Source organism: Malurus melanocephalus, unplaced genomic scaffold (genome assembly GCF_030028575.1).
Source record: "Malurus melanocephalus ecotype Western Australia unplaced genomic scaffold, MMel_1.1 scaffold_2, whole genome shotgun sequence".
In the NCBI taxonomy this organism is placed as follows: domain Eukaryota; kingdom Metazoa; phylum Chordata; class Aves; order Passeriformes; family Maluridae; genus Malurus; species Malurus melanocephalus.
Window position 1 is genome coordinate 6337505 of NW_026623234.1, and position 27885 is coordinate 6365389.

At 41.9% G+C, this 27885-nt stretch overlaps 1 protein-coding gene across 1 annotated transcript; it reads left to right on the forward strand.

Moving 5' to 3' along the window:
• The first annotated feature begins 26 nt into the window (after nucleotides 1-26).
• Nucleotides 27-27848, forward strand: ZFYVE1 (zinc finger FYVE-type containing 1). The gene is made up of 12 exons (XM_057366604.1): nucleotides 27-440; nucleotides 1384-1920; nucleotides 15386-15890; nucleotides 18814-19028; nucleotides 21019-21125; nucleotides 22054-22162; nucleotides 22755-22852; nucleotides 22943-23060; nucleotides 23403-23573; nucleotides 24347-24527; nucleotides 25010-25123; nucleotides 26182-27848. Exons 2-12 carry the CDS (start codon nucleotides 1423-1425, stop codon nucleotides 26412-26414), a joined length of 2349 nt encoding a protein of 782 aa, XP_057222587.1. The 5' UTR covers nucleotides 27-440; nucleotides 1384-1422; the 3' UTR covers nucleotides 26415-27848.
• The last annotated feature ends 37 nt before the right edge of the window (nucleotides 27849-27885 follow it).

Here is a 27885-nt window from a genome sequence, read left to right on the forward strand (position 1 = left end):
GCCTTCCAGTCTCCGCGGTGAGAAAATAACCCCGAAGTTCCCCGCGATCAGCTGATCCCGGCTGACAACGAGGGGAGCGGGCGGAGGAGGCACGGGTCCTGGCCGGCCCTACCCTGCTCCGTTCCCCCGGGCGCCCCGACTGCATGGTCGGCCCCTGGGGGAGGAGAACCGGGGGACGCCCCCCGGGCGCGGAGGGGACGGGGGGGGGAGGAGGAAGCCGCGGCCGGGACCCGAGTCCTTAGTCACCGGGTGCCGGCGGGAGGAAGGGGAAGAAAGGTGGCCGCCGGCTTGTAAACAATAGCCCGGCTCGCGGCGCCCCGTTCCGCGCCGCCTTTGTTCCCGGCCCGCCGCGGCTCCCACCCGCTGCCGCCGMTCGGCGGGAGGAACCCGGGGGCTTYCCCMTTCCCGGCCGGCCGGCGCGGCGCCGGCTGCAGCCCCAGGTAGGTGCGGGCGCGGGGGGAGGCGCCGGCCGGCACCGCCGTTACGTAACCGCGGGCGGGTCGCGGGGTCCGCCTGCAGCCCCCGCGGGCGGCCGAGCCACAAGTGCAACCAACGCGGGGCAGCGCCAGCCCGGGGCCAGGGGACCGGCGGGGAGAGGGGACGTCGAGGAGTGCGTGGAGGGTCATCTYGGAGCGACGGGGGTTCCGCGCTGTCTGGGAGCAGGGGAGGCGGCCCGGAGCAGCGGTCGAGACAAAGGCGGCGGCGGGGTGCGCAGGCTGCCCTCGGCAGGCGCTGGTCTCGGGGCTCTGCTCTGGCAACTTGGGGCGCGGGGGGAGAGAGGGAAAATCCGTCGTCTGTCTGTCTGGCCGCGGTAGTGATCGTCTTCAAGCGTTACTAGAAGGAGCGCACAAAGCGGATTTTTGTTTATCTGGTGAGGCACATCAGGAAATTCCCAGCAAATAAATACTGTGAACTCTCCGAAGGAGGAGCTTAGCTGTAGAGTGAAAGCAGAGAATTTTCTAGTCTTGACACGGTCCTTTTGTGTGTGTGTATGTACATGTATATGCACTTGTGCATTTCTGGTGCCCTTTTTGTCTGTGTCACCAGCTGTCAGGGAAATACTTGCTGTATCTGCTGAGGTACACCAGGCTGGGCTTTTTTTCTCGTCACTAAAAGTACGTTAAACAGCTAAGCAGAGAAAGAAAGTACCAATGTTTGGRTATAATAATACATGAAACCAGCTACGTTGTCTAAGTTTATTTTTGGAGAAAGAAAACTTCATAAGCACTCAACAACACTCTTCCTGTGAGGCAGGTCAGTGTATGAATCTTACAAAAACATACATTAATTATTTRAAATTAAGTACAGACAACATTTCTCTTGTGTTTCTTCTGTGAAAATACAAAATTTGCAACTGACTTTTACACATATTGTTTGAAACAGAAACAGGAAGGAAAAAGATTGCTTTAAAGAAATCTGAAGATGAGCGCCCACACACAAACTGCAGAGAAAGGACAGAACACGACCCTCCTGTGCCAGGAAAGCTATGTTTGCAGTGGGACAGATGAAGCAGTCTTTGAGTGTGATGAGTGCAGGAGTTTACAGTGCCAGCGTTGTGAAGAAGAGCTGCATCAGCCAGAAAGGTTACGGAACCATGAAAGGACCCGTATAAGACCCGGCCATGTCCCRTACTGTGACTCCTGCAAAGGTGCCAATGGGAACATAATGCATGCCAGTATGACGGGCTCGAGGCAAATAGCAGCAGTGAGGTGCCAGGTGTGCAAAATCAACCTCTGCGTGGAGTGTCAGAAGAGAACACATTCTGGGGGAAACAGAAGGAAGCACCCTGTCACCGTGTACCATGCTGGCAAAGCTCAAGAACAGGAAGADGAGGCGGGGATGGATGAGGAGACCAAGAGAAGGAAGATGACAGAGAAAGTTGTGAGTTTTCTCTTGGTGGATGAAACTGAGGAGATTCAGGTAAGAACTGTTGTGGTTTGTTGTGAACAGGCAAGATCTTCCAGTTTCTTTCCTAGTCTAACAGGTTGCTGTGGTGCATGGTTACTACTTGAAGTGTAACTAGCAGCAGTAACAAAATGATGGCCAGTAAAGTGCAAGTGCCACTGAGCATCTTGGGCCAAAAATAYACAGTGTCTTTGAGTGGCCTCGCTCATGAGTTCCTCAAAAGGTCAAGTTCATTAAAACCTTATGTGTGGCAAGAGACTCCTCTAAGAGGCTTGGTAAGCAAAGCTGGTGAAAGAATTGACTCTGTACTGAGACACACAGAACTAAGATAAGAGCTGTCTGTGCAAAATGCTGATCATTCCTGAACAAAATCAAATACATTGTATTGCAGTAGGTATCCTGAAAATAGGACTGCTGGCAGGCTATCTCCTACTRTATGACTAGAAGAGGGCACTGTACCAAACTGTGCTAATGCAACACTGCAACACATTGGTACCATATAGCGCCAGTAAATCCATCTGATTTTTAGGAATAGGAAAAGATAGAAATAAGGATCCAAAGYGTTCCATCCAAGGCCTATAGACACCATGGTTAAGCTRTATTGCTTGTCACAAATACTATTACATGTTAGCCTTTTGGTGAAAGAGGGGGAAGTTGCCATTGGGGTAGATCTGCTAATATAAATCATAGGAACTAGTTGACTAGGAGCAGCCTCCCAGGAGGCACTGTTTTAGAAAGTCTAGCATTCAATATATGCAGTTACGGAACTGTTCTGTTGGCCCTTACATTTGGTAAGCCCTTTACCGTGCAAAATGTTTGAAAGCCATGGAGCATATTAATTACACAACTAAAAACTGGACTTTGGTTTCTGACTTCCAGTTTGCATCCTTTATGTTAAACCTCATCCACGAGACACTGAAAGAAAATGTATAGTCACCTGGAGACTCAGTATCTGGTTGCTCTAATTTAACGTACTCATGCTACCATCATTAGAAAGAATTGTGATGATATTTTTTATAGTTATTTGTATCCATCATAGTAACAGTAGGTGTGCTTGTCATGCATTACAAGGAAATGTGATTTAAGTGTCTCATATCTATTCCATACTGTAGCAGASTGTGTACATACATATATATAGAATGGTCACAAGGTACTTGGGTCAAATTTTTGTCAATTCGGGTGTACTGATTGCTAAACTCTCATGGCTTTTGAAGGGGAAAGAGAGGAAAGGATGTCCGTTCTTAGGGTGTGCTGACATAGAAAACACACTGTGCAGGACAGCAGTGACTGTAAACTGAATGCTTCAGTTTCGGATGTTGTAGCAGTCCTAGCTTTGCATGCCTCCAAGCCTTAAGCACACACACATTTCCTTGTAGTTCRTGACAGATGCAACTATTACTTTAAGATGCAGACTTTTCTGTAATCCATCTCTAGCTATTAGAGCAAGCTCTGAAATGCCTTGGAACAGGGCTGTGCTGGAAAGCTGCTCACAAACTGTGTGTGTGGTTGCACTGGTTTAAGTTATATTTATACTCATGAATCTGTGAGCCTTACTGAGGTAGACCTTTGGCTGCCTCCTGCAAGCAAGTGCATTTGCTCTTTGAATGTCATGGGCAATAAAGCCAACTTCCTTATAGGGACAGCAGTGATCCTTTATCAGATCTTAGCAATTTGGTCAGAACAGGTTGGGTTGAAAAACTCTCCAAAAATTGTCTTATTTCCCTATCAAGATGTTGAATCAGAGCTGTTCCATCTGGAGTGATCATCTTTTCCTTGCAGCTGAATACATATATGACATTTCACAGCCAGTGTCAAAGGAGTTTGAAAGATTTCAATTAAGTTATTTTCTGGTAGCTGGAATTTAAAAAGTGGTTTCTATTGTGGTGATATTTCTGCTAGTGAGCATGAGGACTTTTATTTAGAAAGGCCTGTCAGATGCTGCAGAAGATGTCTTCAGAGCTAAGTAGTCATCTTTTGCTCTTGATAATACTAAGGAGGCAATTTAGCTATAGAAAAGTGATCATCAGTCTTTTATTTTGTGTTTGTCATTACTGGGGAGAAATCATTAGAATATTCTTTATTTAAACCAACTTTTTGTCCAAAAGTGTCAAAATACTAGTAACATGAAATGTGGGGATTTTAAGTTTGAGGGTGTGTGGCTTTTTAAGCTTGAGCAGACAAAATAAGAATTTAACAGAATTTTGTAGTTCAGCTATCTTTAACTGTGTTTAATGACCTTTGGAACTTGAAAATTGTTGCATTAGTTGGGAAAGAAGACAGGAAACTGCTGATTTGCTATGTGTGGTGGATCTGCCATAGGAGTGTTAAAAGCTACGAAATTACAAGTGTTAAAAACTACACACACACCCCTCCCCCCAAAGTAGATGGAGCTAATTATGCTGCTGAGCAGCGAATGGTGGATTGAAATAATCACTGATGTGTATTTGTTTACAAACATCTAACTTGAAGGTGGATCAATGAGATGGGGACACAGGGCCAAAAGATTTGTTTTTTTAGTTTCCTTTGGAACCTGGAGTTGGTAAACTCAAGCAGTTATGTTTCATCTCACTGATCCTGTTGGCTTCTTGGAGGTGGTAGCTCTGAAACTGAAGAACATTTATAGTGTGTAAGCAAATGACTGATCTAGTTCTAGAACCAGTAGCAATGTGGATTAATCCATAAGGAGCTGTGCCTGAGCAAATTAGTTCAGCAGAGAGGTGGAAATTCTCAGTTTGGGCTCAGCGCTAYGCAGATACAGCTATGATAGTTCTGAGATCTGCATAATTGTCTTTGAGCCATGTTGCACAGATGTGCTGGCCTACTCAAAGTTTTTTGTGCTTTGCAGGCATAATCATAAGCTCAGAAAGCTGAGGACTTGTGCTTATTCAAACCCACATAGATACAAAAGGTCCCATTTTAAACCACTGCTTGTTTGTAGAAAACTGATAATAGCTGAAGTTTTTTTCTGTGAAATACAAGGTTTTCTGTGATCTTAATTGTAACAGCACTACATCTGAGCATCTCAAAAAGAAGTTGGCTATCTCATGTTAAAAAGRTGTTGTTAAAGGTTAAATTCAAGCTCTCACTGCAAGTCTGTGGAAGAACATGGAGGGAGTTGTTCCTCATGGAGTCCAGCCCCAGGTGTCTCACACGCTGCACAGCACAATGCTTTGCAACTCTGATGAGTTAGTCCCCAGGTGTCTTGACCTACATGRTGAGCTTTTTCTTCCTTTTTCCAAGACTTGATGCCCCTCCTAAGACCTYCCTGGCTTCTGACAAAAAACAAATTGTTTTACAAATTGGCATCACCCCATTCAAGGCTCTCTTTCTCAAGCTCCRTTATGCAGTTTCTGTTTACACGGTATTAAACTTTTGGCCTTAGTTATTGCATATCTAAAGCTGAGGCTTCAATCAAATTGTTATTCATAACTGCAGCATCTGTTTGTTAATTGGTTCTGACATAGTCTTATCTTCCCTGTTTATCTGAGAATGATRTTGTGGGGATTACTTCCGCAGTCTATTGCTTTGGTCTTGTCGCTGCTCTCTTTACAACCTCTCCTCTTTGCCTTGTTAGACTCAAAAGGTGTGCCTTCTTTTCTTTATATGTGTAAAAGAATACYTGATTCCCTCAACAGAATCTCCTGATCTGCTCTCTCAAGATGTCAGCTTTCCTTTCTTATCTCTAACTTCATGAATTCTCAAACAAGCATCATTGTGTTGTCAGTACTGCTTAATCTTGCACACAGGAGGCACTTCCCATAAGAAGTCACAGAATCAATTAATTTTTTTTTAACTGATATTTCTGTATCTATTAAAAAAATCACAGTGAAATACAAGAATAAAACATGACTCAGGTTGTGATACTTGTTTCAAATTCTGAGGTTGTTTTACTGTCCCATGAACTTTTCAACTCACCTGGATCTGTCTTTGTGTCTTGTACTTATATTTATGCAGTTTCTGGAACAGTTTCCATTTCTGCTTGGTCTTTATGTAACAGGCTTGCAAAAGAGCTCTTTAGCATAAAGCAGAGTAATACGTCCATTGTACAATGAACTTCATTTAYTACTATTTTTGAGTCAGGGAGGGAATGCTTAACAATGCGTAACAACAGCTTCGTAYTTTTATCTTGGGGAACACATGTTGGGAGTTCTTACCACAAGATCAGAACTTGGTTGTAGCGTCACTAATGGTTTCTATGATAACACTGTTCTAAGCCCTAATTAAGGACTCGGCACATATGCTTAAAAGAAGTAGAAAAAGTCTTTCATTGACCCCAGAAGATAGAGGACATGCTTGATTGTTATAATCTGCTTTAGAGTTCACTCATTTTTGACCAGAAACTAGTTCTGTTGCAAGAAACTACCCAATTTATGGATTGCAAAGAAAAATAAAAGGTGCTGACTTTGTAGCGTGACTTACTAAGCAGACTAGAAGAAAAGAAAAATTTCCCTTTAGCTAGTCACAGAAATAATTTTCCCAGCTGTGTAATTTTATGAGGGAGCAGGAGTGTACATTTATTGCTATGTCTCCCCTGAGATACCCCTATGARCTCGAGCTCCCTTCCTTCAGTTTACATCATCTTTTTGTGTGGCAATAGATATCTCAACTTCCTAAATCTATCCCCATTCCTCAAGGCATTTTTAATTCCTTCTAGCAGGTCTAGATACCTAAAGGAGTAAGCTTTGCTTAGCAAGTATGAGCAGGATCTATGCCATGCTTTGCAGTCAGTTAAGATAATGCAAAAGGACCTATAGCCCTTATTTAAATGCAGACCATTTTGTACAATCATTAAATAACCCATCACTAACAGCATMATAGTCTGTGTGTCCTCCTCTGTCCTCTCCTGTTAAAAAGTTACACATACATAGTGATAACTATGTAGGGTTGCTACCTGCTTTGCTTTTCTCACTCCTGCTGTAAACCTGATAGATGTACTGTGATTTATCCTTACTACCTACTGATTTGAGCCTGATTAAAATCTATGGATGAGAGAATGGAGTCTCTAGAAACAYATTTTCTTGTTAAGTATTCTTTGTCAGTTAATGAGAGGTAACACATGTCTTCTCTTTTGAAAGAGGGTCATGATCTCTTAAATCTGACTGCTTGCATTTGTCTAGCAAATAGTACTGGCTTCTGTGAGACTCTTGCTTGATTTGCTATTGGGGGAATGTAGGGTTGTTGTGGTTTTTTTTTTTCTATGCTTTAGGGTAGTACAGTCAGCTGTAAATTTCTGGGAATTTTAATCCATATCCTGTAAAGTAAGGAGTCACAGCTAGTATATTTACCATGGATATAAAGCAGGAAGAAAAAATGTTGAAGGTTCTGAGTTTTTTAGGCCAGTGTGAGCTGTTGGATCAGGATACAAAATTTCTGTCCCTTGATATTGCTGATGTGCTATAGATGAGTTTTCCTTCTCTTTGTGCTTTAGAGAGGTTTTATTGCCAAAGTATTTTTGGGAGTTTAGTGTCCTACACTCTAGGAATTTTTCTCTTATTACTTTGTTATTTTTCAGTATTCCTCCCATCCCAGTCTGTTATCAGTTCACCTACATTAAAGTGCACTATCCTTGGAACAAAATAGTAGAAAAACTACTCAGCAATTGCTGCTTAGGAGTGGTCATTCTTCCACTGGGCATACACCAGTATTTTGAAGAATATTTGTGGAAAATAGGAGAGAGAGCCATCCATTTAACAAAGACACAGCTCCTTTGACARTCTCAGGCTGACTCTTTGAACATAGCCACTTACAAATACTGCTTTTTCCTGGTACCAGTCTTGCACCTTCTTCACAAWGCAGTTCTCTTGGGCATTAATTAAATTCAAACATTTTGCTTCCTTCCTGTCTCTTCTGTCCATATGCTGACACGAGTGCAGGTGTGGAAGGAGGAGAGCATGTCACAGGTGAGAGAGCCTGGTAGCAAGCCAYGCAGGAATTACCCTCATTCAAGAAGTTCCTGAACTTAGTTCAGTTTCTGAACTAAATAGTCTTGGTGGRGAAAATGGGGTGTTTTAGTGTTTCCCCCTCCGTACACCGCTTTGCACTTTTCCAGTGAATCCTTTTGGGCTCTTGGGTGTTGCCAGTAGGAACAGGATGTGAGTGCTATGGGATACGTTCAAGAAAGAAAGATCAGCTTACTGTCTTCTAGCCCTTCTGTCCTTTCCATTGCCTCCACTTTCTCTTTTCTGCAGGGGTTACTGGGATGCAGATATCACTGCAGTACACACTTTTGGTTTTTTACCTGGGTGGGTAATGCTTTGCTGTACGATCACATAAAGACAGAACATTGTATCCTTTGGCCTGCCTGTCAAAACACTCTGAAATTGGGACAATAACCAGAGTAATTGTTTTTTAGGAAGAATGGAACTGTTAGACAAGTAAGTTTGTAAATGCCACTCTGACAAGGACAGAGGTATAWAAAGTGTCCACACAGGTCATCTAGTTAGTATTAAGGAAGACAGTATGAACTTGCTCCTTAACTTGCTATCTTCTGGGCAAGTCTTTTCCTTTGGATGTGGTCTCTGCTGCTACAGCTGTGACATTGGGGTGGTAATTGGTAGCTCTGTGGCCAAATTACAGCTAAGGGGAACTTGAAAGGTTATCTAGGATACAAACCCATGATTTCTGCATCACTGTTTACTGTTCTCTTTTAAAGTTAGATTATACTCTTACRTTAGTGTTATTTTTGCAGCAATTGAATTTACTTCAATTCTTTATTAGTTTTGAATAATTGCAAAAGTAGTTTTTCAGCAAGCAAACAATTTAGTGGGCTGTGTAGTCCTATTACTGCTTTCAGAAGTTTGATATAACTCATATGTCATCTACAAGGCTAACTTACCTGGTAATAGCAATATTTCAGTCAGTATTGCCTTAAGGAGGAGTCCAGTCAAATTGGGTTACCTCCCATCCCCTGAATTTTTTTCCACCACTATCTTAAAACCTTTGAAATAGGATCTCTTTGGGTAGGGTTGTTAAGCAGGATTTAACTCTTCTGTCTTTGCCTCTGAAAGAGTTCTGTAATGGACATGAGCCTCAGACTTGGCTCCCTTCGTTGCAGAGACCTATAGGTTGAGACTCATGTTGTTAAGCTCTGTATAAGCCCATGAAAATATTGAATCTGAATTCCTATGCCAGAGCAGTGGGAAGGAACAGGATGATTTTGGTCTGGGAAACATACTGGTTCAGGGATAGTATTGTCCATGGGTGTGTACTCTGGCTAATAACAAATCTCAACAGAATCCGTAGGTAATACTGCAGTGAAGACAAATAAGCAGGAAAAAACCTTCAGCTTAGGAAACACCTAACCTGAATATCTAACTCAAAGGCTTTCGTTTGCTTGAATCAGACCTGCACCCAGCATGGGCAGTAAGGTCAAACCCAGCTAAAGCTGAGGAGCGGTGTGGGAATCTAACCTTAGGTCCCTGTAGTGTGTCTGTGCCCTCCTGCATTTAGCCTTCCATGCATCTGGTATCAGGTCCTTCAGTTTGGGCTTGAGGCTCTGTTGGACTCCAGTCCTGAAAATACTGATGTCCACTGTCARCTTAGCTGAAGGCTAGGAGATCACTGAGAACAACAATAATTAATGTATTTAAGTGTTCGCTGGATCTGTGATTAATAACTTATTCCTGAATACCAGATTGTAACTACTGGTATGTCACACAATTTTAGAAACTAACCTGTTGACACAGCCCTTTGCAGAAACTTTCTCAGGCTTCTGTAAAACACYGACATAGTAACATGTAACTTTTTGACCAGTAGAATTAAAGAAGTCTAATTTTTGAGATGTCTTCTTCCCACTATCCAGTGCTTGTCCCCATTTTCTGTCTTTTGAGTGAGAAGCAGTATGTGTGTGGTCATGCACCAGCCAGCATGCTTACTGGCTAGCATGACTGCTCAGCYTACTACTGTAARGCTGCATGGGGTAGACATGAGAYAGGCTGTTTTCTCAATAAGGTTATTAGAGTCTTTCTTTTGTACTCYGTTGTCTATTTTTATCAAACTTTTMGGGAATTTATCTTTTAGAGGTACTTCTTTATCAAACCTGTGTAATTTGATTATGAATTTTAAGTTATATGTGGAAGACTTGTGTAATGGCATAAATTATATTTTCCATGGGAAGTCATACAGTAGAAGAGGTATAGGAGACAACCTAAGGTAGAAAACTAGAGATGCTTGGATTTAAAAGTCAGCCTTGACTCTTGAGTACCTGTTTATGACCAAATTCTTTTCCCTTGTTAGGGAGTCTCCAAAAGGTGGAKGAAGAAATGATCTCCTGAGGTTGCTTTCAACCTGAATTAGCCTAAGATCTGAGAGAAAAAAGGATTTGAATTATTATGTTTTAGGGCCTGTCTCACATCACTATTATATTGCAGAGCATTTCCCTTCCTCTCATGGAGCTAACCTTTTAGTCACTTGATAACAAGAAACACTTATGGATATCAGAAAATTTTATCTGGGCAAAAGCAAAGAAATTCAAGTTACATTTTTGACAGCCTGTTGCACTTGATTTGCTGGGGAAGCCAGATACACTTCTTTGCGTTTGTGCGCTGCCTTTACAGGAGTGATTGTGAGGTCCCCTGCAGAGATGCCAATTTTGGTGGTGCCACTGTAGTGTGGTAGAGCTTATTCTTCTCAGCGTAGTCTTACTGGCTGTAGTTAAAGGAAGAAATCTGCTTTATACTCTCTTATTTTCAATGTACACTAAAATTCTGATTTAATGACCTAAAGGTCGGACTTTGGGGCTTTAGACATACAGCTAAAGACTTTTGTGTGAATCTACCTCTGGATAGGAGCTCAGTCTTTTAGGGTTAAAACACAGATTTACAAGAAGCGTATTAAAGAACTGGTCTAGTGAGCTGGGCAGATCTCTTCTGTTTCCAGGTTTAATGATTCATATGATACTCTGTCCTTAAGATCAATTGCCTAATATTGTCTCAATTTTGTTTAGAAGTTCAGGAACTGCTTAAAAGGTGCAGATTTTCTTTTAGCTTGCTTTGCCATATCTTCTTCTKATTTAAGGTGTTAGTTTGAATTCTTGTAAGCATTATCTTCCTTAAATATTTTCTGAACTGTGAGTAGCATTACTTGTATTGCCAGTGTTAAGTAATGCTTTAAGGTAAATATTTAATTTTTTCTACTTGATAGTTTTGACCAATTTGACAAATTGCGATTTGTCTCRGATGTTTGTAATTTTATGCTGGTATACATTTGGATGTGCTGTTACAAATCTTGTAGCTTATATTTCCATTAATTGAGAAGGGTGTTAAGTTTATATCCTTCTTATTGCCTTAGTGGTTGTGTGTCAGAAGATACTGTTGTGTGCTGGTTGTCTAATCATAGACTCATTTAAGTTGGAAAAGAACTTTGAGATCATCAAGTCTAGTAGTTAACTCAGCACTGCCAAGTCAACCACTAAACCATATCCCTAAGCACATCATCTACACGTTTTTAAATATCTTCAAGGGTGGTAACTCCACCACTTCCCTGGGTTGCCTGTTCCCATGCCTGATAACCCTTTTCTCAGAAATTTAGTTATTTATATGATGATCTCTTTCTTGATTGCAGAAAATATATTTTAGTTATTAAAAATACTCTTTTAAAATTGGGTCATATAATGACTACGATTTCAAAACACAACAGAAGTACCAACGTAAGTCAAAATGACAGTGTAAGACTAGCAAATAAAGGCGCTCTGATGACTATGCCAAGCATTCTTGATTTCTGTTTTGAGCTATTGTGTRTAGTAGCACAGCTCTGGCTTTGTGCACCACTTCCATGAATATTAGCAAGCCCCAATGGGTTCATGAATAGTCKTAAAAGGAGAAAACTGTGATTAAAATGTCTGATTCTCTTGATGTGTTTGTTTTGCTGGAGGCAGATTTAAAGTTATATGAGTACAGGTCATTAGAAACTCCATTCTATTTTATAGATTTCTRTTCCTAGGCTTTTAAACATTTTTTTTTCTTTTAATAACATTGTTACCAAAAATTTTATAGACAGGAATGTAATTTTAGCTGTTCTTGTTTCTTGAGTTCTCTTGTTTAGCAGTTCTTGTTTCATTTTTGCAGTTCTGTTTCTAAACAATTCTACTTTTATTTGGGCTCACATTTTGAAAACTTGCTATGTTAGGTATAAGAGATTTCCAAGGACAGGTGGTAAAGAGGATTCAGTTATAAATGTGCTCCACCACAGCATGGTATGAGTCTTCGTGCCCTCCTTATAGAGGACTTTAGTTGCCAGGTTCTCTGCTTTATCTGATTGAAGAACTTCTCCTCCCGTTCAGCTGAACTTGGGCGAAGGGACTCCATGGGGAGATGTTTGACTCACAGCTGCTAAAAGCAGCATAGTTAAAACTAKAAAAGAAAGCTAACCAGGATTTCCAGCGTTTGATGGATTAAAAACTGTTCCTTTTAGAAGAGTTTCCTTAGGGCTATAACAAAAGTGTAAATGAGTCTCTGATAGTAAAATCAAGAAGGGCCTGAAGAGATATGACTCTTGTCTTTGGTTAGACATATAGTTTTCATTCTTAATTTTCATTCTTAATTGTTGTGCAATTTAAGGAAGGTTTCGTATGTACTCTCTGCTGTTAACGTCAGAGATCTGGAGCTCTTGGGCAATATGGAAGTAGACACACTTATGGAAATGTGAGCTCTTTGCACATACAACAGAAGGTGGTACYATACCAATTTCTTTTGAGATGAGGAGCAAAACAAAGAAGTGGGAGTTGATAAGCCCAATGGGGATTAGTACTTTGGCACGTATTACACCCCTCTGACTTCAAATGTGTTAAAGGAACTTGCTCAAGGGAAGTAAATTTGACTACTGATATGGGGATTGTTGTGGATGGTTCTTTGAGAGCGTCAGTCCTGTGCTCAGCATTGGTTAAAGACAACTAGTGCACAAGAGCAAGAAGGACCCARTGATGTACAAACATATCCAACTTCAAAGGAAAGGGGTTCTTTTGGTTGTTTTGGCTTGTTTTTTGGTTTTGTTGCTTCTCCCCCCACAGGGAATTCATTGTAAGGATGTTGCAGGATCCAAAATTACAACTAGGTTCTAAAAGGGAGAATAGGTCTACTGGTTCTTTACCAACCGAGAGCATCTAAGTGCAACCACTGCTCAGGAAGTTCTTGGTCATGTGACGTCTGAGCACTGGTAAAGCGTGCTAGAAAATATTAACTCATTTCATGTCTTCGGTTCTTCCTCATTCATTACCAAGTCCTGTGAAACAYAACATTGGACTAGCTAGACTTTAGTGCATTCTTGTGCTGCTGGGTAACTTGCTTGTCTAAATCACTCCCAAGTTCTGTCCTGAAAGGAAGTCTGTAAGAGCCTAGAACCTTAGAAGGGGATGACTTAGAAGGGAGTAACTTTGGGTGTGTGATTTGATATTCAATGTAATTTTGAGTTGACTTCTGTCTCTTAATGGTGGGAATATATCTCAGAGTTACTGTTATCCCTTGGTCTCTACTGTCCTTTGTGTCTTCTGACATTACTGGCTCAGCCTCTTCCACAAACTCTTCCCAACTGCTAGCAAAGTAATAACTAGTGCTGGCTAAAAGACCTTAATCATTAGCTGTCTTGCCAATACTTAAGCAGCTGTTTGAAAACTGATGGTCTTTTGTGTTGTTTGGGGAGTACATAGCCATTGACTGGCAAAAAGGATCTCTCACCTTTTTGGTGGGACATTTGGAGTTAAAACCAAACAAAACCAAACATTTCAAAGAAGACATTTTTGCTTACCTACACATAACATTTTCATATTGTCAAATCTGTGAATGTTTTTTGGAGCTATTCCATGAACCAAGAACTTSTTTTGTCTGCAGAGGCATCTTGAGAGACACTAAGCAAAATTGCATCTATCTTCTAAACTACATTCCTGATGATAACCTAATAATCACAGCTACCMTTCCTTGTGCACCTGTAACTTGAGTGTATCTAGATGTTCTTCCACAGACACCARGAAAGCTTGAGAGCATTTTTATGTCTTTTGTTTCATGGTTTCTTCTACACTTTGAGTCTGCCTTGAATAGTTTCAGTCTGTGAGAAGCTACTGCAAGCCCACAACCCACAGTTTTTCTTTGTGAACGCTGTTCCCAACYACAGTCTGGCATACTCGCTATTTTTTATGTTTTTAGCACACTGACTGGTTTTTATTTTCCTTCAAAGCCTAGATGCTGCTGATAGATTTAAGCAAAGCAAATGGGGCTGGCTGAGCCTTAACTAATTTGTTGATCTAAGAATAAACTTGTTAAAAGAAACAATTTATAACCTACTGGTCTCTCTGGATCATAGATTGTGAGATCTTCCAACTGTACTTGCAGGAGGGAAATAGCTAAGAGCTTCTAGAAGCTGAGAGGCAGGTGAAAAGGGATGGAAGCCCTGCTCCTTTCAGTTGATGGGGATTCCTTGAAGAGGGAATTGGGATGAAAAAAGTGACTTTAATCATTCTCAAAAAGTGCTTCTGTCATATTCTTCCCCRTCATATAAATGGATAAAACCTGTCAGAAGAAGAAAAAGCAAGGACTAAACAAATGTAGCCAGAAGCATGAAACCTGTGAAAGCCAAGGATGTATTCTGTAATAAAATCAAGGCAGGCTCTTGTACAGAGCCCTAGCCCATTTCATTGCTTGTTTATCTGCTCATGTTGCTCTAGTATCTGTACAAAAAATGTCCTGTTCCTTAGCCTAGATAGCATGATGCTTGACACTTAAACTATGCAAAACCAAAGATAAGTTACCTGCACTCCMTTTTGGTTCTGTATGTATGTGTTCTTTTTTTTTTTTTAGTGAAAGTACAATACAGTAAATTATGAAATGAGTCATTGAGGTAGTTGTGACACTTCTGTGAGAGCCAATTTGACCTGCTTCGAGCACCTGACTCCAGTGCACAACTTTGCTACTTCTTCTCTGCCCCCGCCTTTCCAGCTGAAGGATTGATCAGCTGGAGAATAGTGGGATCAGGACAGTCTGTGTCTGAGAGCCTTTGGCTGTGGTAGATGCAGCARAACAGTATGGCAGAGATTTTTCTACCTAAACAGGTGCTCGGCCTCTTTGGATGAGGCAAATTAAACTGGCAAAAGCAATCCCCTCTTTCACATCTGAATTTGGATGCTGGCCAGGAGACCAATGCTACTGAGAAAGTCTGCCATGCTCCAGGTAGCTGTTCTGTCAGACTTGGAAGTAGTGTTGTGCTCCCTTCTCTGAAAGAGCTGCCTCAGAGAATGGGATGAGGTACACGAGAGTTGTGTGCGGCATCACTTCCAAAATAGCTACTTGATGAAACATAAATCCCATCAATGTGTACATTTTACAAAATTGCATTCTAGTATTTTGCACCACTTTGTGGTGCTTCAGAAACTTAGGAAATCTGAAGAGGAGGTAATCCCTCTTTTTAATCTTATGAATCCTGAAACCACCTGTGTTTTCAGTGTTATTTACTCCAATTGCATAGTTATAATATTTTCCTCTTTTTGTTTTGGAAGGTAAGGGATGAAGAAGACTTTATTAAGAAACTGGACTGCAGTCCTGACCAGCATCTAAAGGTGGTGTCCATCTTTGGGAACACAGGGGATGGCAAGTCTCACACCCTTAACCACACCTTCTTCTATGGCCGGGAAGTCTTCAAGACRTCTCCTGCCCAAGAGTCTTGCACAGTTGGAGTCTGGGCAGCCTATGACCCTGTCCGCAAAGTGGTGGTAATTGATACAGAGGGCCTCCTGGGGGCCACTGTGAACCTGAGCCAGAGAACACGGCTGCTGCTCAAGGTCCTGGCCATCTCTGACCTTGTCATCTACCGTACTCGTGCTGACAGGCTCCACAACGACCTCTTCAAATTCCTTGGTGATGCCTCGGAGGCTTATTTAAAACACTTCACCAAGGAACTAAAAGCTACCACAGCCCGCTGTGGCCTAGATGTTCCTCTGTCAACTTTGGGTCCCGGTGTCATCATCTTTCATGAGACTGTGTACACCAAACTGCTGGGCTCTGGTAAGTAGGCAGTAAGAAACTGTATTACGATGTGCTAAACACTGTCTCTAAATTATCAGATTGCATTGAATAATCGGCATTCTTTACTACCATGTGAAAATGTGATTTGGGTTTTGCTTGCACTGGTTCCAGTCAGGAAACCAGGCTGTGGACCTAGATGAGCATTCYCTCATGGTGATCTGACTATTCCAAATCAGCTTGAATAATCCTCTTAGCCAGCTGGACATCAGCACTGAATAGTCATGAGTTTTTCCTGCCATGGGAGGGATCATCATACAAGTTCATGAGTATGGATGATATGGCAGACAAAAGTGAAAACTGATGTGGTGAATTGACCCTAGCTGAATGCCAGGCACCTACCAAAGCTGCTCTATCATTCCCCTTCACAAGTGGACAGGAGGGAAAAAATATAATGAAAGTTTCATTGTTGAGATAAAGTCTGGGAGAGAACACTTAACAAATATGATCACGGGTAAAACTGACTTGACTTGAGGATATTAATTGAATTTATTACTGTCAAAATCAGGGCAGCATATTGAGAAGTAAAAGAAATCTTAAAAAACACCTTTCCCTCAGACCTCCCTGCTTCCCAGCTCTACATCCTACCTTACCAACCACACAGGGAGACAGAGGACAGCAGTTATGGTCAGTTCCTCACACATTGTTCCTGTTGCTCCTCAGGGAGAGGAGTCCTTCCCCTGCTCCAGTGTGGGATCCCTCCCACAGGAGACAGTTCTCTATGAATTTCTCCAGTGTGAGTCTATCCTACAAGCAACAGTTCTCCACAAACTGCTGCAATATGGGTCACTCTTCCATGGAGTGCAGCCTTTCCAGGCACAGCCTGCTCCAATGTGGATCCCCTGGGGTGTCACAAGTCCTGCWAGGAAACCCTCTCTTCCTGGGTCTGCAGGTCCCTACCAGGAACCTGCTCCAGCACAGGCTTGCTACAGATTCTTGGCCCTGTTTCAGACATCTGTCTGCTCTGGTGTAGGCTCCTCCATGGGCTGCATGGGCTTCACCGTGGTCTGCATTATGGTCTGCAGGGTAACCTCAGCTTCAATGCCTGGAGCACCTCCTCCCCCTCCTTCTCCAGTTACCTCAGTGTTCCTCTCATGTATTCCCACCCCCATGCATCTCTGGCCACAATGACATCTGCACGTCTTTTTTTTTTCCCCTTCTTAAATATGTAGTCATAGAGGCATTGCTATAATTCCTGATGGGCTTGACCTTGAGCAGCGACATGTCCATCCTGGAGTCAGCTGTCATTGGCTCTGCCAGACATGGGGGAAGCTTCTAGCAGCATCTCACAGAAATCACCCCTGTAGCCCCCCCAGCTACCAAAACCTGGCCACGCAAACCCAACACAACTGAGACATCGTGGGATTTTGGCAGGGATAGATAGAATCCTGTTGCAAAAAAAACCCAAGAAGATTCTGTGTAGAAACTAGGAGGAGCAAAAATTACGACATTCATGAACACAACTCTAGTTTTTAAAATTTTGTGGACCAAAGTCATTCTGAGGCTTCTGGGAGTTTGGGACTGAGGTTGTGGTGGCACAGAGCTGATGACTTGATGCCTTGTTTCTCTGTGCAAGTATCTGATATGACCAAAGGAGCAGACCTGCACACGTTTATTCCCACCACTTTCAGTGTTGTTCATCAGTACTTTTAATTTGGCTTATGTAATACTGGATTATGCGTATGTAAATGGTGTATTTTATTTGTATATCTGAGTGAAATGCTCTGTCCTACAGAGATCTAAGTTTCTTCTTATTTTTTGCGTATTTCAAAAGGCGTGATGAAACCTTTCTTAATTTGATCCCTTTCTTGTGTTTTGATAACAAAGAGCCATAATGAATTGGCCTCCAGTGACTGAGGCTCAGTGTTGCTGTTTATGAACATCTAGGAGTCGTCTCTTGTGTAATAAATACCSTAGCAGTCCTGGCTGACCCACATTCTTATTTTGGCTTTTTTTAACCAGTGACATTTTAAGCTAGTAGAATAACTTGACAGTCTTTCTGGTTATTATTAGAGTAACTTCTTCATAACTTTTAACTTACCTGCAAGGCAGTTCCTTTTCTTATATACCAATTTGCTGATTAGCAGTTCAGCATTTCATATAGTTGTTGACATTTGCTGTTTTATTAGTTCAGCCTTTAGTGACACATGAGGACATTTTACATTGGTATGCAAAGTCAGGGTCATAAAAAGAAAGTTTTGGTCACTTCTTATCATGGTAGGAATAGGAAAGAAACCTCTTGGCATGTGGATATGCAGAAAGCTGTAACCATCTCTCTCAATGGATAATTGAGATAAATGTGCTTATGTAGTTTTAGGACAGGGAAGAAGGGACCTGCCTTATTCTGAAGTGTACAGAGGGTACTTGGAAGCAGGCAGGAGATTGTGGTTGGCTCTGTGGAGTCTGACCTGATGTGGTCAGTTCTCAAGCGCTTTGCCATGTACAAATGGTTGATAAAAGCTTTGTCTTCCTTGCTACAGGGTTGGCATGGAGAACAGGCAACCCCTGTAAAATTCATGTCCTCCACTTATCAGGTGCTAGGACTAGCTATATCAAGTTATGGTCTGGTGAGAAGAACTAATAATTGTGCTGACATGGTATTTCCTTGTATTGTGTCCTAGCTTGCTCCTTAATCTRGATATCTGTGTTTCAAAATCTAGATATGTCTGGTTTTACCTGAGCAACTTGGTCTTAGAATCTAAAGCTGTGTATCACAAAACAGAGACTGCTTTTGGAAGTTTGTTTCTTTTCTTTGTTTTAAAATACAACAATAACTGCATTCCACATGTGTTAGAGGACTTAATTAAGAAAACTAAGAGTATATTGCATATGAAAGTACTGTGCAATGGAATTATTGTTTTAAATAATCAGTTATTTATGAACTTGCTGATACTCTTAAATATAGATCATCCTTCTGAGGTTCCTGAGAAGCTCATTCAGGATCGGTTTCGGAAGCTGAGCTGTTTTCCTGAGGCTTTCAGCTCAATTCACTACAAGGGAACAAGGACATACAATCCTCCAACAGATTTCTCTGGGCTTAGGCGAGCTGTGGAGCAGCAGCTGGAGAACAACACTACTCGGTCACCTAGACAGCCTGGGGTTATCTACAAAGCACTAAAAGTAAGTGGAGAAGAGTTTGTCACAATCTTTATTTGTACCACTGTTGCTGGTAACTCAGCTGCAGCTCATAAAAGTAGAGCACCTGAACCAGTGATGCAGACTTACAAGCAAGTCTTCCATGAAAGTGATAATTTTGTGTAACACCCTGGGAGGCTGGGTAGCTTTTTTAACTTCAAAACAAATACCTTAGTGAAGACCATGGAAGGTCAAGAAAAGCCGAAGAGCTAAACTGAACAAAAATTGCTGAGCTGTGAAGRAAAAAGTAACTGATGCTGCAAGTGGCAAGCACTTAATGACAGTGATTTACAAAGAGAGACCTCAGAAGGCATTTTTTATGAAATTCCTAAAGATGGCCTCAGCACAAGAGGATAAAATGCAAGCGACTTGGAGGGAGTTAATAGTTGGCAAAACCTAGCACTGAGTAGTGTAACCCAAGGGCTAGAAGGCAAAAAGGAGGAAGGGCTTGTKCTGGTAGCTAGGGAACAAGCCAAATGATATATTATTTTAGAGCAAGTGATTTTCTTAGATGGTCCACTTTGCTAGGATGTCAGAGGGATTTCTGGTTTTTAAATTTGCAGTCTTTCCTACAAGTTTCCAAATAYCATTACCTGATTACCATCATGTTTTCTTTGGCCTGAAGAGCACAGCTGTCATTGGGGAGGGGCAGACAGAGCTGAGGCATATCTGAAGAAGAAGGTAGAATTAGAAGTCTTTTCTGGCATTAGTCACAGCTGTTGGAACAGATAATTSTGGCTGCTCTGCATTAGTGGTAGCTAAAGCACAGAGGGAAGGGTCAGGGTGGTATGTACACAATTCTTTGCATTAGGAAGCAGACAGGCAGCAAGGAGAAAAACAGCTGAAGTGGTTAATTTTAGTTTAATTTCATTGCAATAATCAAGTAACCTGGTTTCATCTTTAGCTGCTGGTATTCTTAAATTCATGTCCAGTAGAGTGTTTGCTGTGTTCAGCAAACTGTTCAGATCACTATTGACTACAAATTAACTTTTTTTGCTTCACTACCGAGGACACAGTGCTAGAGATCTATGTCCACTTGCTCTAGCTTTTGAATTCATTGACCAGTATCAGTCAAGCTTCAAAGAGAATGTAAAGCAAATTTCCTTGAAATTATGTTTAAATTATGTTCTCTATTAGAGAACTTACCTGAGGAAGCTGTGATGAGAGAGATACACGTCTGTGTGTATGTGCCAGCAACCGTTGTTAGACAGCAAAGGTGCACCCACAGCACCACCCAAACACTGTGAGGGAAGAGGGAAGAAGAGAAAGGCAGGCAGCCACTGTATTAACCTCAACTGCAGGAAGAGCTTTAGCTAGATCTCATGCCTTTAGAGATCTCCATCAAGAAAAGCTCTAACCATTTGCTTTGTTCCATTGCCTTTTTTCCCCCGAACATAACACCTGAAAGAACTGAAAAAGTTAAGTGCGCCAAGGCTAAAGCCTTATTTARTCTGAGAATGGATGTTCCTAGGAAAGGGTACAAATCCCTTTGTCTCAGTTTTTCCATTTCACCAAAGAAGAGCAGTTGTTCAAGTGGCTGGAGGAAAGCTCAGGGCAGCACTTTCTGAGCTGAGAGGCAAAGAACGTGTCCTCATTGTACTATAAGAAATGATCCTCTGAGTTTTCTTTCCAGAATACAAAGCCCTTTTAGCAAGAATCCTGCTATTTTGAGCATGGATTGGATCCACAGAGGTGGATGCAGTCTTCTACCATCCATTTCTACTACAAAATTTGAAGTATGGACAGGAGGAGAGGACAGGAAAAGAGTACAAGTATTAGGTCACTTCCATACAAATGCAAGATTGCCTTCTTGATTGGTTTCCAATGCTTGTTTTGGTTTCCAGGCTATAAGACGCTATTTGTTTGCTGTGTACTCTCTTTGTCTCTTCCTCCAGTAGAGTAATCCATTCTTTTGCTTGCAAAATGGCTTTATTGCCCTCAATCCCTTTCCAGTTCACTCTGTTTTGTTTAACAGGCTCTAAGTGACCGATTCAGTGGGGAGATCCCTGATGACCAGATGGCTCACAGCTCTTTCTTTCCAGATGAATATTTCACGTGCTCCTCTGTGTGCCTCAGCTGTGGGTAAGTAGAAAAATGCTTCTTTTAGAGGATAGTGCTGCGCTGACCTGCAGCCACATAAAGTTTCTGTGATGTCTTGACACCTATCCTCAGCTAGTACTTCCAGGCAGAATTTGCTTGAAATGCAACTCTTAGGTGAATTGCCACATCCCAGCTGGATGCATGGTTGTTGCGCTCCCTATTTTTGTGCATGGCTGCCTACCTGGGCTGCCCATATCTTTTCCCAAATGCAAGCAGGGCTGGAAGAAAGGAGTGTCTAAATAGATTTCCTGAAATTTCCTACAGTGTTTTTTTCCTGACATTTTTATTGCCTAAACAGTATAAATAATCCTAAAGCATGCATTATCGAGTGGGGCTGTATTCAGTGACTAGGTCTAAGTGGACCTCCATATTTGATTAGATCTTGGCTTGTAGCTCTCTGGAAAGAGCCCAGAGATGAGCCAGAAGGGCAGTAGATGGCAGTCAGTGCTCTAAGTCTGGGAGCTCTATAGCAGTGTCATGTTGTGCTGGTTATGCTTCTGGAAAAATTTTCTCTCAAATGTATCAAGTGCTGCATTTCTGGTCTCTTTTATTCATTAGAGAATTTCCAGCAATTCATTGCAAAGGCTGCAGTGTTAACTCTGCTCTGGTCAATTTTCAGGCTTGTCTAGTCCTTCCTAAAATGCTTTGTGAAACTGAAATTGGGCACAGTGAGCATTTTCTGCAGTGAACTGTTGTGTGGTGCTGCTTTATATGTGAAACAGTTGCTACATCTCCTCCTGAGGAGACTGCCTTTCAATAATAAATTATGTTATTGCTGTATGTACCCTTGTGAAAATGGTTTGAGTACACAACATCTGCACAAATGCAAGATAGTAATAGAAATGAAATCTTGGTGATTTCTGTACTGTGTCTAACAGCAACAGCTTATGGTTTGCTTTTGCATACTCAGATGTGGCTGTAAGAAGAGCATGAACCATGCAAAGGAAGGAGTTCCTCATGAATCCAAAAGTCGATGCAGATATTCTCACCAGTATGATAACAGAGTCTACACTTGCAAGGTGAGTAGCAATACAARGAAAAGGTCTGAGGAATGAGGGCAGGATGACCCAGTAAAATCAGGAATATCATGGGCATTTGCCTGTTTTCTTCTTCTTTTTCTTCTTTTTTATTTTTTTMTTTTTTTTAAATGTCAGTGTTGCTCATGGCCTTGACAAGAAAAATTGATCCTTATTTGACTTGTATGTTTGCTTGGTCAGTTCATTATTTCTGTGTCCTATGTGTCATTTTCTAGCTAAATTGTGAAACTGGCTGCTCTTAACCTGGGTAATACTGACGTTCTACATATTTGACATTGTTACTCTTCTTACTTGCTTATACCATTTTTTCTGAAGGATGTATGCAGGAGACATGAAAATTTTTGGCTACCATCATGGTCTTTATTGATGTAGAAATACTTCCCTGATGTCATTATTGRTAGTGGGTTTGTTTTTGCTTTGGTTTTGCTTTGTTTATAAATGAGTTCTAATGAGTGCTCCTTTGCTGTGGAGACCTCTGTTATATGTTAGTCATATGCTTTAGGTAGCCAAACAGCAGGCAGACGTAGATTTGGATTCCCRAGAATGTCATTTTGATTGAACCTTTATGCTGTAGGCCTGTTATGAGCGAGGGATGGAGGTCAGCGTGGTGCCAAAAACCTCTGCTTCCACGGATTCTCCTTGGCTGGGCCTTGCCAAGTATGCCTGGTCAGGGTGAGTACTGCAGCTGAGATGTCKCTGGTGTCTGTGCTCTCTGCTCTGCACAGGACTTGCCAGAGGGTAACSTGTCCTCCTCTCGTGCAGATACGTGATCGAGTGCCCCAACTGCGGGGTGGTGTATCGCAGCCGGCAGTACTGGTTTGGCAACCAAGATCCTGTGAACACYGTAGTGAGGACAGAAATTGAGCATGTCTGGCCAGGGGTAAGTCTGGGTGCTGCATAGTCTTTGCTGTACACGTTAATTTGGTTCTTCTGGATGTTGATGAAGAAAATAGATTGCCTTTCATTAAGCTGATCCCTGCTGTTTGAAAGAGCCCTTGTGAGGGCCATCAGACWTCTTTTGGCTGTCTTGAAATGGTTAGGTTGCTAGTTTATGAACACTTTATGTTGATGAATCTACCCCTGTCTTTCAAAGCAAGGCTGGTGAATCTTTTTCTCCTTCTTGCCCTCCAGTTTAACAGGAGTAATGAGTTGCAGAGCCATCTGCATAAAAAAAAAAGATTTCTCTCCTTTTATTCTCAAATGAGGATCTGTTTGATTGCAGACTGATGGTTTTCTGAAAGACAACAACAATGCAGCCCAGCGTTTATTGGATGGCATGAATTTCATGGCTCAGTCAGTGTCGGAACTTAGCCTGGGACCCACAAAAGCTGTGACCTCCTGGCTGACAGACCAGATTGCCCCAGCTTACTGGAGACCCAACTCTCAGATCCTGGTAAATAGCAGCTGCTGTAGACAAAGGCTTTGCATAGCTAAAACCCCTTTTCCTTACCTGTTAGAAATTAGAGTATTTTGCGGATTCCAAATACTTCTCATTTTACTGCAGCAATCCCTTCTACAGTTTTGAGAAAACGGAAGTGATTTCTCCTCTTCCCATTCTTGACTTAGCCAGAGAAARTATGAACAGAGACTTGGTCCAGTCCTGGTAAAGAGACTGTTTCTCCATACTCTTTGTCATCTACTCTCCCAGCAATATAATGGAAAATCCTGGCTTGCATATGAGGTTGTTTTTCAAAGCAAAGAATCAACGTCTTAAATCTGGCTATTGCAGTTGATAGTACTATTTTTATAGGTGCAGAGATTAAACTCTGCTTTCATACCAGGTGCAAAAAGCTGGCCCAAAGAGTTCGACTAGGTAAGGATTCCCTGTGTCTCACAGGAAACAGATTCYTCTTCAGTGAAAACTGCCTTCTGAGTTCTTACCCCACACAAAGGTCAAATATCAATCATTCAACCCTGCGTGATGTAGCTGTGTTTATTTGTGATTGTGAATGAAGGGATCACAACAATAGGTTTGCTTAACCACTGTACACATTCTGAATCACTTCCCTGGGGTAAAGTTACGGGGCCAGTAGCACCCAAGTCTTATGTGTAACTATATTTTTCACAATTTCAGTCTGAGTCTTGCCATCCTGGGCTTCTGCTTTCTATTTTTCACTTAAGGAAGATCAAACTAACGGTTCTTCTTTCTGTGTTTGTTCTGATTAGAGTTGCAAGAAGTGCAACACGCCTTTCAAAGATAATGACACTAAGCATCACTGCCGGGCCTGTGGAGAGGGCTTCTGTGATGGCTGTTCTTCCAAGACACGTCCAGTGCCTGAGCGAGGCTGGGGACCAGCACCAGTGCGTGTGTGTGACAACTGCTATGACAACAGGGGCATCCAGTTAGGTAATCTTGAGCTGATTGTGACAGAACTATCACTGGGCAATAGCCTGAAGTCTTTGTCCCTGATTTCTGGACCACAGTCATTCCCACTGGGTGTCGACAGCATTGATTTCCATACAGTTTGTGGTAGGGAAGCTGAAGAGCTCAATGCYTTTTGGAAGAAAGATAACCCTACCAGATACCTGACCTGCTGATAAAATTATTTTCTAATAGTATCTTTACTTTGTTTTTCTAGCAGCTGCTGATGGTCTAGCTCTAACATCAGAGCAGGGATGCTGCTATTACAGCAGACTATCTATTTTGTCSGTTATTGCTAAAATGAAAACTCTGCAATCCAGGATTGTGAATGGGGTACATAAAGACTGAGGAAAGATTCCAACCTGCCTTTTGGGTTTGATGCTGGTTTTGTTAATGTAGGTTAACTGAAAGTTGGCAGAAGTGGTGGTGGACTTAGGTGTTGAGCCCTTCACTCTTGTGTCATGCAGATGTGGCTGAGCTGCCTTCAGAGGAGGAAGGGGGGACACTTATTGCCAGGAAGGTGGGGGAAGCTGTGCAAAACACACTTGGAGCAGTGGTGACAGCCATGGACATTCCCTTAGGTGAGTTCTGTCCTGTTCTGATGGATTTTTTTTTGTCTAAAAGCATTTTTATTTTCAAAGAACAAAACTTGTTATTAAACTTCAAGAGTTTGTGTGACAGGCTGGCACCTCTGCTATGATGCCACTGTTGGTTGAGAGTTCTACATCCCTCTTCTGCTTGATGTTTCCTCTTGGTTTCCAGCATGTTGTTTCTCCAGTTCACACTTTCTCTTTTCACCCTTTATGCAAAACTGTGCACCAAGCTGTGAGTAATTCATGGTCCCCTGATMCATTCACTGCAGAGACCTGCCAGTTGGAGTTCCCTAAAGAGTGGCCAATTAGGAAGCATTTTATCAGGTTTGGTTTTCTTCCAGAGATGCTGAGTGCCTTTTAAATGTGTTCATGGATACTGCTGGCACTTGGTGCTTCTGTTGGGGTGGGCTGAGAATTTGAAGCTGTCCAGGTTAGTAATGATGGGGAAGTAATTAGTAGTATGATCTTTAATGGTGAGTTTAGTGCAGGGAACCTCTGGTGCTTTTTCATGTGCTTGGTGGCAGTTGAAGTATGTCAGCACACATTTCACATTAGAATGTTCTGTTGTTGGACTTGACTTCTTACTCATTGTGCTGATTGTCATTCAGCTGCTTTGCGTACAGCATGTCCAGCCATCACCGTTGTGGATGTTTGCTCTCCAGCTCAGTGAAGGACAGAATAAATCTCTTTCTCAGTTCAGACAGTACATGCATTTCTGAGTATTTGGTTTGGTGACTTGGGTTTTTTTTGCCCACAGCTGAAACTGAAGGTAGGGAAAAGCAAGTGTCTTAAACTCTGGGAGAATCTGATTAAGGCAAGATGCCACTATTAAAAGAGACACAGTATGCCCTTTGAAGAGAGGCAGAATGTGGGAGTATGGTAGAATGCCCTAAGTTGACTACTCACTGCACTGTCAGTAGGTCATCTCCCCCTCAATGCAGTGGTGTGACTTGCAGTGTGTGAGTGCCTCCACTGGAATACATTCTTGCCATGCTCGTGTTCATGGATTATTTTATCTCATCCCCCCCACCTCACTTCCTCTTTAGGTCTGGTAAAAGATGCTGCCCGACCTGCATACTGGGTACCAGACCATGAAATCCTGCACTGCCACAATTGCCGGAAGGAATTCAGTATCAAACTCTCCAAACACCACTGTCGGGCCTGTGGCCAGGGATTCTGTGACGAGTGCTCACATGACCGCAGAGCGGTTCCCTCTCGTGGATGGGATCACCCAGTCCGAGTTTGCTTTAACTGCAATAAAAAGCCTGGTGACCTTTAACCGCAGGCTCCTCTCCAGATCTTTGCAATTCCTTATGTTCTCAGGGTTACAAATGAAAATATCTGGTCTCCCTTTCACCTTTTAACCTTTTGCAGCCAGAGTGCATGTTTCCAGTTTCTGGCCTCCTCTTGTGTTATGTCCATCTTGGAACACTGGGAATGAGCTTACATTCAGCCTCTAGGTTTTAATTTCAAATTAACTGGGAAAGGGAGGGAGCTCCCTTGTAAATGAGCAAACCAAAATCCAGTGTATTTTATTCCAATAAAAATATCTCTATATATATATATCAACTATGTATAATTTAGTATATTAAAAATATGGTTGAATAATGAAGCTTTGAGTATTCCTAGTTCAAATGATGGATGGTGTTGTTCCTGACTGTATTGGATCAGAATTATGGCCTTCTAATTCTTCTTTTGGAATGTCTTGCTGATCGTGATGTCCTGTGAGGAAGGTTTGGACTCTGTGCTGCCAGGAATCTCCARTGTTGATATATGAATTACACCTGGTAATTCAACCAACTCTGCATCTGGAGGTGCTGCCTTTCTGGCCATGGAAGATTTAACCCAGATTTATTAGCAAGTTTGTTTGAACTGTGATATGAGCAATGGTCTTGCAGTGCAAGAGGTATCAAGTTGAYACAGACCCCCTGGCAGAGACCAGTGAGCTCTGAAAGGTAAAGTAAATCCTATGGCACGAGGCAAAGCATTCTGATTTTGCCATTACAACTTCAATACCAGATCAAAAGGTAGCAGGGTTTTGCTCTCCCTGACAATGTTTTCATGTACTCAGGTTTTCAAGTTTCTCTGCAAGATCATTGCAGTTAAAGTTTTGTCCAGAGAACAAGAAAACAAGTTTTGTAGGCAATTGCGAGATACAAAATTTGAGTTGTTTGGATTGTGATGACTTTCCCCCCACTTTTTAAATGATCCTGTAATCTCTGAAGCCTCTGTGTTCTCAGATATGGTTGCATAGAAACTGCACAGATTGGACTTTTCTTCTAATAATATAAACTCACAAATCAACCTGGAAAATGGGAACCTTTCTTCTTTGCTCCTAGCAACTGGCACTCACTGGACTTCATCCTTTTGTGAAAGGACTGCAATGAATTCACTGATTTTATTATCAAAAGCACCACTTAACCCAACTTATACTGTCATGTACTGTGGATTTGTGGTTCCACTTATAAGAAGTAGGAGATCATTGTGGATTATACTGCCTAAAATTCTCCCTTCTTGGCTTACACAGACAAKAATTTTTTCACCACATGAGAGTTGCCTCTTGGAGTGGCTGGAGTTTAATGCAATGTCCTGGAACTGTGGTGTTTTTTCCCCAGCTTAYTAAATGTGCTCTTGTGTAGATGAGTGCCCAACACCCTGTTTTAAGACTGTATTATTGAATTAACTGCTATAAAGAACTTTATCTTCTGAACAAGCGTACTGACTTTCCTTGTAACAAGCGGTTCTCACTT